Source organism: Hyperolius riggenbachi, chromosome 5, assembly GCF_040937935.1.
Source record: "Hyperolius riggenbachi isolate aHypRig1 chromosome 5, aHypRig1.pri, whole genome shotgun sequence".
NCBI classification, from domain to species: domain Eukaryota; kingdom Metazoa; phylum Chordata; class Amphibia; order Anura; family Hyperoliidae; genus Hyperolius; species Hyperolius riggenbachi.
The window spans coordinates 37,820,535-37,832,576 of NC_090650.1; the positions used below are offsets into that span (position 1 = coordinate 37,820,535).

At 42.6% G+C, this 12,042-nt stretch overlaps 1 protein-coding gene across 4 annotated transcripts in view; it reads left to right on the forward strand.

The window, feature by feature from the left end:
- Positions 1 to 12,042, forward strand: part of MINDY3 (MINDY lysine 48 deubiquitinase 3) — a 183,208-nt gene that overhangs the window by 46,424 nt on the left and 124,742 nt on the right. For all 4 annotated transcript variants that reach the window (XM_068235494.1, XM_068235495.1, XM_068235493.1 and 1 more), the window contains one exon: positions 5,419 to 5,498. In XM_068235494.1, the coding sequence (XP_068091595.1) occupies positions 5,419 to 5,498 (80 nt within the window). The remainder of the gene's footprint in view (positions 1 to 5,418; positions 5,499 to 12,042) is intronic.

Consider the following 12,042-nt stretch of genomic DNA (forward strand, 5'->3'; position numbering starts at 1 on the left):
CCCCAGTCACCCAAGGACCAACTGTACCAGGCTTGAGGCTTTTGCCATTAACAGTGCAAGAATAACAGCAATTAAATATTCCCCTTGAAAAGCAATAGGTGAAATTAGATTGGCTTTTGTAGGCTCCACACACTTTTCTGAATATTGATCCCAGTCACCCAGTGACCAACTGTGCAAACCCTGCCATAAACTGTGTAAGAATGGCTGCAGTTTACATTTTTTCCCAGTGAAATTATAGTGTATTTGTCTCCGCCCACTTTTTGATTATGGGGATAAAAACTATCCTATATGATATTCCAGCTAATATACTATGTATGTGCCAAATTTCATTCAAATCCGTTAAGCCATTGTTGCGAGATTGAGTAGCAAACATGCAAACATCCGAATTTTCACATTTATAATATTAGTAAGATGCTAAAAAGCAGAGTATAAACATGTACATACAATACAGATGATAATATACTATGGTGAACTTAAGGGGGACCCAAGGTGAAAAAAATGATAAACAATTGTATCTATCCTCCTTCTCTCCTTTCGCCCCCAAATGTAAAGTTTTTTGTTACAAAGGTGTTTGCTGGGTTAAGTTATATGCTTAAAGGGAACCTTTACTGAGAGGGATATGGATGTTTCCTTTTAAACAATACCAGTTTCCTGTCAGTCCTGCTGATCTCTTTGGCTGCAGTATTGGCTGAATCACACGCCTGAAACAAGCATGCAGCTAATCCAGTCTGACTTCAGTCAGAGCACCTGATCTGCATGCTTGTTGAGGGGCTGTGGCTGAAAGTATTAGATACACAGGATCAGCAGGATAGCCAGTCAACTGGTATTGTTTTAAAGGACAACTGAAGAGAGAGGTATATGGAGGCTGCCATGTTTATTTCCTTTTAAGCAATACCAGTTGCCTGGCAGCCCTGCGGATCCTCTGCCTCTAATACTTTCAGCTATAGACTCTGAACAAGCATGCTGCATGCTTGTTTCTGGTGTAATTCAGACACTTCTGCAGCCAAACAGACCAGCAGGGCTGCCAGCAACTGGTATTGTTTAACTACCTAACAACTGCGTCAGGTCGATGGGCGTGAATGCGGCAGCAACCCCAGGACCGCCTAATGCCAATTGGTGTCAAGTCCTGGGGCGGGGTTTTGCAGGAGATCGCGCATGCTGATGCCGCTAGAAGACTGTGAGACGGCGAAACTGCTGCATATTTACAGTGAATTACACACAATTGATCCCTACAGAAGTATATTAAGAAATAACTTTTATTATTAAATATTAAAATGTTTTTACTTATTTATTTGTTTTCTCATAATACACATAACCAGGATGGGGCCATACGTATCCAAAGAAGCACTCACACAAATGTAACGGTTTCTATGTGACCGTGCTTCTAGGCCCAATCATTGGACTGATATAGCCTTAATTTCCTACATATAGATAAAAACCCCCCACCAATCCGATATGTTTCGACCCCTAAACTGGAGTCGTCGTCAGGGAAAAGAAAGTGCTCTGTGCTAAGAGGTGCTAGTGCATTAAGAAATATAAAGCATTATGTATATACATTCCATAAAGAAAACAAAAAATGAGAGCAAAGTGCTCTCTTGCTCAGTCAGCATGTCGGATTGGTGGGGGGTTTTTATCTATATGTAGGAAATTAAGGCTATATCAGTCCAGTGATTGGGCCTAGAAGCACGGTCACATAGAAACCGTTACATTTGTGCGAGTGCTTCTTTGGATACGTATGGCCCCATCCTGGTTATGTGTATTATGAGAAAACAAATAAGTAAAAACATTTTACTATTTAATAATAAAAGTTATTTCTTAATATACTTCTGTAGGGATCAATTGTGTGTAATTAATTAAAATCAGATTTGTAAAGTGCATATTTACAGTGTACAGGGCTGCAATCTATGGCAGCGCTGTACTGGGGACAGCTGTGTGACACGGCTGCCCCCCTGGGAGGCACAGAGAGCAATTGGCTCTCATAGGCTGATGTCTATGAGAGCCGATCGCTGGGATTGGCTGGCAGGGGGAGGGAGAAAGGGGTTACAAAAATAATAAATATATAGTAAAATTTATAAAAAAAAAAAATTAGAAAAAAAAAAAAAAAACGAACATCCCTGCAGCAATCAGACCCATTCAACAGAAATCTCTGGTAGGCAGGAAAGGGGAGGGGAATCATGTGTGCTGTGTTGTGCGGCCCTGCAGCGAGACCTTAAAGCTGCAGTGGCCTAAATTGTAGAAAAAAATGACCTGGTCACTAGGGGGGTGTAAGCCTATGGTTCTCAAGTGGTTAAAAGGAAATAAACATGGCAGCCTCCATAGTCCTCTCACTTCAGTTGTCCTTTAAAGCGGTATAAAACTGACATAAGATTCAATAAACATATGTTTTCCTACTTTTTATATTACATACAGTTATCTTATTTGCTTTTGTGCAAAAGTAGTATCATTCATTGAGAAATTATAGTTCCCAAATGACAATGTCTTTGCTCTGAGAGCTGCAATTGCATTTTATTCATAACTGGTGTATTTGTATTCTATTGTATTTCTATTGTAATGTACCAGGAATTATTTAAGTACCTCTCTGTGTTCTGGAGTGTCTGCACAGTCAAAGAAGTGTTTACATTCCTCACTTAATACAATTAAGTAAACACAAGATAATGTTAAAGCGAATCTGTACTCTAAAATTCTTACATTAAAAAGCATACCATTCTATTCATTATGTTCTCTGCCCCTCTGTGCTGTTTCTGCCTCTCTCTGCTGCAAACCTGGCTTGTAATTGCCAGTTTTAGGCAGTGTTTACAAACAAAAGACATGGCTGCTAACCAGGCTGAGAGAAGCTCAGTCTGTGACTCATGCAGAGCCTGGATGGGGCTTGGAGAGGGTGTGTATAACTTCTATCCTATCACAAGCAGAGCAGCACATTCCTGCCTGAGTGCTTGAGCCCGACAAAGCCGTCAAGGGAAGGAAGATTAGATCGTATAACAGAGATAATACAGCCACTGTGCAACTAGGAAAGGCTGCAGTAAGACAGACCACATTAGAAGATGTATAGGAACTTATAGGATAGAAGAAATAAGGCTGAAAATTTTGTTACAGAGTCTCTTTAAACACAAGATAATCACTAGTTCACATGCATCCAGCTTTCCCTTCAGGGAGCTTGAAAGTCCTGTGTTTAACTAGTTGAATGCTGTTCTAGAAAAAAAAATAGTGGTAGTATATAATATGCTGTAATTAATCTTTTTGAGCAAAGAAGAAATGCAGGGTTTAATTTCACTTTAACCATTTCTGGCGCCCGGACGTGAAGCTTACGTCCGGGCGGCTGCTCTGCTGCGGTGCCGCGCTTCGGCGCTCTCCCGCGCACTATCACGGGCACGCCTCCGTGCTGTCCCCCGGTAGCCCTGGGATCAGTGAACGGGAACATGGTTCCCGATCACCGATCCGTGTCCCCAGCAGAAAAACCGAAGCGCTCTTACAAGAGGCTTCAGTCTTTCTGCACGTAATATTTTCTGCGTCCCCCTTGTGCTTCCGCAAGGAGGGAATAAAAACTCAAAATTAACTGTTTATTTCGCACACCAAAATATTACCCAAATAAGTTTTAATGGAAAAAAAAAAAAGACATAACTAGTTAAGTTTCTGAACGTTTTAAATATGCATTTGAAGGGGATATACTACGAACATTTTTTAAATTATAAGCTTGTAAATAGTGATAGACGCAAAACGGAAAAAATGCACCTTTTTTCCAAATTAAATATTGGCGCCATACATTGTGATAGGGACAAAATTTAAATGGTCATAACCGAGACAAACGGCCAAATAAAATACACAGGTTTTAATTATGGTAGCGTGGATTATTTTAAAGCTATAATGGCTGAAAACTGAGAAATAATGAATTTTTTCCATTTTTTTTTCTTATTAATCCTGTTAAAATGCATTTATAAAAAAAAAATAATTCTTAGCAAAGTTTACCACTCAAAGAAAGCCTAATTAGTGGTGGAAAAAACAAGATATAGATCAATAAATTGTGATAAGTAGTGATAAAGTTATTAGCGAATGAATGGGAGGTGAAAATTGCTCGGATGCATAAAGTGAAAAATCCCTGCGGGCTGAAATGGTTAAAAGGAAAAATCCATATCCTTCTCAGCTTAAGTTCCCTTTAAAGCAGGGGTCTCAAATTCGCGGCCCGCGGGTCATTTGCGGCCCTCGATACAATATTTTGTGGCCCTCGCCGGCAAAAGCTTCCTTCTAGTTCGCTTCAGTGCTCCCAAGTAATCCGCCGCATCCCCGCCGCTAAACGAGGGCTGCAGAGCCCCCAAATCACCCAGGGGGCAATCTGCTTGCATTTCCTGGAAGGGGCCAAGCTTTCAGCTTCAGCTCTGCCCCTCCTGACGTCAATCGCCGCACGGATCGACGCCTCTCCCCGCCCCTCTCTGTGAAGGAAGAGTGAGAGGGGCGGGCAGAGGCAGCGATGTGCCGCGATTGTGAAATTCCTTATGCGGCCCAGCCTCATCCTGACTTTGCCTCCTGCGGCCCCCCAGGTAAATTGAGTATGAGACCACTGCTTTAAAGGATACTTCTGGGAATTAAAAAGAAAAAAAAGTTGAGAATAGTAAAACTTTTTTTTTTTTTTTTTTTCTTCTTTCCAGATCTATCTCTTAAAGTGAATGTGTACCGCTTCAAAAATAAAAAAGTCAGATACTCACCTAAGGAGAGGGAAGGCTCGGTCCTAATGTGCCTTCCCTCTCCTCTCCCGGTGCCCGGTCCCGCGCAGGATCCCCCGTGGCAGTATTCGACCAGTTCGGTCAAATACTGCCACTTCCGCCGCCGAAGGAATGTTTCGGGAGCACTCGTGCTTCCGAAGACAGGCCGCTCCATACTATGCATGCGCGAGAGCCCTCTATGACACAATCGCACGTGCGTAGTATGGAGCGGCCCGTCTTCGGAAGCCCAAATGCTCCCGAAGACCTCCAAAGTCCCTGCGGCGGCGGACGCGAACGGGGGAGCCAGCGCAGCACTGGGAGAGGAGAGGGATTGCTCATTAGGACCGAGCCTTCCCTCTCCTTAGGTGAGTATCTGACTTTTTTATTTTTACAGCGGTACCCATTGGCTTTAAGCCCCATACACACACTAGCTAAAACTGCAGAGGCATAGGCCGGAACTGCTGTAATAGCATGTCTACTGATCTGATATGTTGTTTCCCTTTTAACCTCGTCCAGTAGGGGTGAGCACCCGGGAAGCCTCTACAGGAGCCAGAGGCTGTTGTTAGGGTCGTTTCAGGTTCACAGTAAGAAATAAGGATTTTCAATTGGCCAGTACTCCATGTCTACCTGATAAGCACGATCAGTATTTTGATTGGCCTGAGGATTGTAGGTCCTGGTTTTATTTTAATTTTGTGCTCATATTTACTATTTTCGTCTCTTGTAGCCAAAGTCTGATCAACCTTCTGCTGACGGGACACGCAGTTTCCAACGTGTGGGATGGAGACAGAGAATGTTCAGGAATGAGTAAGTCCCTCTCTTCTGTGTCACTGAAATATTTGTTACTCAGTGAAGATTATTATTATTTAGTATTTGTATCGCGCCGACATCGTCCACAGAGCTGTACAGAGTATATTCTCTTGTCACTTAAAGAGAAACTGTAACCAATAATTAAACTTCATCCCAATCAGTAGCTGATACCCCCTTTCCCATGAGAAATCGTTTCCTTTTCACAAAAGAATCAGGGAGGTCTGTATGGCTGATATTGTGTTAATACCCCTCCCACAGGAAACTGTGAGGACCATGGTCCTGGCTGTTTCCTGTCTGTGAACCTTGTTGCATTGTGGGAAATAACTGTTAACAGCTGTTTCCAACTACCGGAAAAAGCAAGCAGCAGCTAATTCCACTGACATCACCTGCCAGCAGTTAAAATGTCACCACATGATAAATGTCAGAATGTAAATCAGGGAGAGGAAAGATTTTACAATGGGCAAACACTGACTAAATCATTTATACATAATTATTGTAAAAATGAAGCACTTTTTTATTATAATATTTTCACTGGATTTCCTCTTTAACTTTCCATCGGAGGACCCCACAGTCTAATCCCTACCATAGTCATATGTTTATGTATGTATTGTGTAGTGTCTGTATCCTAGTCTAAAGTCAATTTTAGGTTGAAGCCAATTAACTTATCTGTATGTTTTTTAATTGCATTATTTTCACTGGAGTTCCTCTTTAAAGTGTACCCGAGGCGACATAATGAGATAAATAGGTGTATGTACAGTACTAAACATATTATTAACCAGGCTGTTTTACTTGGTTTATTTTGCTGCCTGAAAGGGTTACATTTTTAAGGATGAAAGTGACAGCTTCAGTCTTGTTGGTAGCTTGTCAGGAATATAGTAAACATCACTGAAAAGCAAATTACAGACATAAAAGTTTTCCTGGCAGAATACATTTTTCTACATATTTCTGAGAGCAGATGGACAGAGAAAGAGTCAATATAGTTCATGCATTTTCATTTAGGGACACTTAATAGACTGCAACTGAGCAGAGACATCAAAACATCCAATCTACTTTCTGAATGTTTAAATATAAAATAAAATCCCGGGATGACTAAAAAAGTAATTTTTAGGAGTAGGAGGATGAATATAATTGTTTATCTCATCAGTTTATTTTCACCTCGGGTTCACTTTTAAGCTTCCCTGAAGTGATGCTAAAAAAAAATAAAAATATTCAGATACTCACCTAAGAAAGGCTCTGGATCCCTCTGGTTCTCTCCCTCCCTGCGCTCAGTCCCCTGCTTTCCCCCATTTTAAATTGTCGCTTTGGGACTCCTTGGAAGTCTTCAGAAGGACTTGCATCCCAGAATGCTTCCAAAAACTAGCGCATCTGTAGTGTGCAGGGGCAGACCTGCATGTGTGCTGTATGGATCCAAACATGTATTCAACCTGTAGGCCTAATAGTTTTATCGAGATCAAAGACACGGAGAGAAGATCGGGAAGGCTCTATGGGATTCAAAACCTTCCCTCTTACTGCAGCGTCGCTTTAAAGAGGAAATGTAGTAACATAATGAATGAAATTGCTTGTTTTTACAATATTCATTTATAGGTTATTTAGTCAGTGTTTGGCCATTGTAAAACCTTTCCCCTCCCTGATTTACATTCTGAAATGTATCACTGGTGGTTACCTCTTTAGTTCTGCCAGGTGATCTGTACCGAATGTTTAACTGAGAGTTCTATGCACAGAGGGAGATACTGGTTGCTTGGCAGTTGGAAATGGACATTATTTCCCACAATGCAACGAGGTTCACAGACTGCAAACTGTTAGGACCATGGTCATGACATCGCACTGTGGGAGGGGCTTCACCACATCAACAGCCATACAGACCCCCCCCCCCCCCCCCCCCCCCTCCTGATGATTTAATTGAAAAAAAGCAAAGATTTCTCGTGGGAATGGAGGGTATCAGCTACTGATTGGAATGAATTTCAATCCTGGGTTAAAGTTCCTCCTTAATAAACCAGCCTCTGTGTGTTCCAATCTCTTTGTACTGGCAATAGAAGAATCTGCACTAATGAGGAAAGCACAAACCTAACCCTTTACAAAAGTCGGAATTGTTTTAGGGCCCAAACCATTTAGAAATGTGGAATATTCCATTACTTCTACCCAAGAACCGCTTCAGCATTTTTATAAAATACCGTAATGAATTATGAATAAAATGTGTTTTGAAGTAGGAGATGCCCGTTGTCTTGAACAGAAGTGGTCAGTAGGTGGCAGTCACGTCCTGCGCGATTCTATTCCTGATGTGTGGATTTCCAATACATGGAAAAACCGGTCGCCTTCCTCTAGACTTGGCTGACCTCACCGAGCCCTCTTATAGGTCTCCAAAACAAGAGAAGAACCTTTTTTCCTTCAGGCCATTTTTCACCGTCTGCACTGTTATTAAAAGGTTTCTTCCTTTTATGTCCTAATGAGTGTTGTGTGTAATATTCCCGAGGAGGATGAAGGAGATAAGAGATTGTGTACATAGTATCTCTTTTATCCTTCCAGAGATCTGCTTGGCTTATACTTGCTCCTGCAGATCATTTGTTTACTCAGATCGGAGCTGGGAGCGGTTCTAAGGCTGGAGTCTGACATCCTCACAAACGGCGTCTGGGGATTAAAGTCCAACTCCAGGCTTAGCAGCCAAACTCTACCTGAACAACCCCTGTCTGTATTTGCACAGTAGTTCATTTAAATACAAAGCCTCTGTATACCTTAAAACAACCACAAAATGCTGCGGATCCCATAGAGCAGTGATGGCTAACCTTGGCACTCTAGCTGTGATAAAACTACAAATCCCATCGTGCCTCCGCCTCCACGAGTTATGCTTAGAGCTGTCAGAGTATTGCAATGCCTCATGGGACTTTTAGTTCCACCACAGCTGGAGTGCCAACGTTAGCCATCACTGCCATGGAGCCTTCCTAGTCCTCTCTCCATGTCCTTACGATGAAATGGTTTGACCTGCAGGTTGAACACGCTTCCTCAGGCAGCCTTCGGAAGTACTCGCATCCCTGAGAACTTCCAGAGACGAGCAGGGACGGATTTTTTCTTTCCGATGCCCAAGGCCTCATTACAACCCTGGCACTAAAGTGAAGCTTGTATGTTCCTTCCTGGATCACCAGGACATAACACTGTCTCATCGCTCACCAGGAAGTAAGGAAGATGCTCGGAGCTCTGGAATTCAGGCTGTGAGTGCAGCAAAGCAGGGCGGCTTTGGAGCAGGAGAGATGATTTATTTTGACATGCAGCCTTTTATCTCTCCCCAAGTCCTGCCGGCCTTCTACTTTTTCAGCGCCCAAGGTCATGGCCTTTCCAGAAATCCGGCCCTGAAGAAAAGCGAATCCGTACAGCACACACCTGTGTGTCTGCGCTCACACAGTACAGACCTTCCAGTCTTCTGAAGCACCCGGGGACACAGCGCTTCTGTGAAGTCACGAAGGTGTGAATTTTGAATGGGGGAAAGGGAGGGGGGAACAAGGAGACAGAGAGGATCAGGAACACTCTATAGGATCCAGAGCCTTTCCTCTTCTTAGATGAGCATCAAGTCCTTTTTTTTAGGTCACTTCAGGTTTCCTTTAAGCATTTCCCCTCCCCAGGACAAGTAGCTAAAATGCCACAACTCCCGCCGCATCCCCCCGCTGGCATTGCCCCCACCCCCCCACCCCCCTCCCCTGCGCTCGGTAATGCCGCTCATTACCACCGATCGCCCGCCGCTAGATCAATGCATAGGAAAACAAATTCCATTCATTGTTCTAAGTTCCCCTGTGAATGGCTGCAGCCGTCTATTCAGATGGCTCTGCCATTCATGAATCCCTTCCATGTAGTGCTTCCGTTTCCGTTCTAACAGTACGGAGCTGAAGTCTCCACTGAGGACATCTTGTGGCCAAATTGTAATATTACATCCCCTTTTTTTTCAGTTTATCATCCCTAGTTACCTTTTTTTTCTTTTCTTTTTTTTAATTAACCCCTAGCCTCCCACACTCCCCTAAAGTTACCATTTTTTTTATTTTTTTAATTAAAAAATTACAAATAAAAAAATACATAAATAGTTACCTTAGGGACTGAACTTCTTTAATAAATATACAAAAACTGTATACTACAATTACTTTATAAATTATGGGCTTATAGTTAGGGATAGACGCAAAACTTAAAAAATGCACCTTTATTTCCAAATAAAATATTGGCGCCATATATTGTACTAGGGAAACATTTTAAATGTTGCAATAACCGAGACAAATGGGCAAATAAAATATGTGGGTTTTAATTATGGTAGCAGGTTTTATTTTGAAATTATAATGGCCCGAAAACTGAGAAATAATGAATTTTTTCAATTTTTTTCTTATTATTCCCATTAAAACTGAGTTAGAATAAAATAATTCTTAGCAAAAATTACCCCCCAAAGAAACCTAATCCGTGTCGAAAAAAACAAGATATAGATTGTTTCGTTGTGATAAGTAGTAATAAAGTTATAGGTGAATGAATGGAAGGAGCGCTGACGGGTGAAAATTGCTGTTTTTTTAAAGAGGAAAAACCCTTCGAGGTGAAAAGGTTAAAGAGATCCTGAAATGCACATCAGTATAAACATAGCATATGATCATACAGTACATGATTGTAGATTTGTGATTTGTGTAATATTTTTTTTGTTTTCCTGGAGATATACCCAGGAGAATCAAATGTATATTAGCATTGGTTTGGAGGTCCCTCCCATTCACATTTCCTTGTTGGTCCTCTATTGTGATGGATTGCTTCACTGTCAAATAGGGATGCATGGGAGTTCAGCTCTAACCTTCACTTTGTTTAGTACATCTTCTGCAATCTTTGAACTACTGAATATGTTCACATGCAGTTTTTATTGTTTTCGCCAGATTCCTTCCATGCTGCTTTCATCTTCATTCAGGATTGCCCTAAAATGAACCTAAATTAAATTTCCCTGCAGCGAGGCAAATGTTGTCAGATGACATGCATGGTATTGAGGAGAGGGCCAACGATTTCTGTAAAGGGAACCTGACGTGAGAAGAATATCGAGGCTGCATATTTAATTCCTTTTAAAGAGTATCATTTGCCTGGCAGCCCTGCTTATCTTTTTGGCTGCAGTAGTGTCTAAATAACACCAGAAACAAGGCAACTGGTATTGCTTAAAGGACAACTGTAGTAAGAAGACTATGGAGGCTGCCATATGTATTTCCTTTTAAACAATACCAGTTGCCTGGCAGCCCTGCTAATCTATGTGACTGCAGGAGTGTCTGAATCACACCAGAAACAAGCATGCAGCTAATCTTGTCAGATCTGACAATAATGTCACACCCCTGATCTGCTGCATGCTTGTTCAGGGTCTGTGGCTAAAAGTATTAGAAGCAGATCATCAGCAGGATAGCCAGGCAACAGGTATTGCTTAACATTAAATAAATATTGCAGCCTTCATATCCATCTCGCTTCAGTTGTCCTTTAAAGGAAACATTAATATCTATGCTCCCCCATGATATACTTACCCAGGGCTTCCTCCAGCCCCTTTCAGCCGACATATCCCACGCAGCATCTCCGCTCGCAGCCGCCAGCCCGGGGTCGCCACCGCAGCAGAGGCTGACCTCGAGGTCTACCTCTACCTCGCCTGCACGATCAATCAAGTCCATGTTGTCTGCAGCATACTGCGCAGGTGCAGAACTACTGTGCCTGTGCGCTACACTGAACAGCGTGGACTTGATTGACTGTGGCGCTCGTGCAGTGGCAGTAGAGGAGGTCGGCCTCTGCACCGGCTGGGACCCCGGGGTGGCGGCTACGAGCGGAGATGCTGCATGGGACATGTCGGCTGAAAGGGGCTAAAGTAAGCCCCGAGTAAGTATAACATGGGGAGCTTAGATTGATGTTAGACGGCGAAGCCACCATCTTTACATGTAGTACAGCGCTGCGATCAGCAGCAGCGCTGTACTGGGGACATCCGTGTGACACGGCTTTCCCCCTAGGGGACAAGAGAGCGATCGTCTCTCATAGGCAGAAGCCTATGACAGCCGATCGCCTGATTGGCCGGCTGGGGGGAGGGAGGGGATTGCTAAAAAAAAAAAAAAAAAAAATTGTAAAAAATATGAACATAAATATTTATTAAAAAAAAATAAACACAAGGGGGGGCGATCAGACCCCACCAACAGAGAGCTCTGTTGGTGGGGAGAAAAGGGGGGGGGGATCACTTGTGTGCTATGTTGTGCGGCCCTGCAGCTTGGCCTTAAAGCTGCAGTGGCCAATTATGAAAAAAACAGCCTGGTTTTGGGGGGGATTTACCACTGTGGTCCTCAAGTGGTTAAGATTACCTTCTGTTTCAAGAAGGAAAAATTACATTTATCATTGCTTTTTAATAGAGGGGTTTTTTTTTTATCTCTTTTAGATACTTTCCAAGTGATTCTATATTACCTTGAGCTATCTGAGTATTCCTTAGTGGTGGTCAATCCCATACAGCCACATCTACTCAGTCCATGCATTGGTCGAAAGAACAGAAAGTCCAAACCAGGCTGTCTGCATGTTAGATTGATGTGGC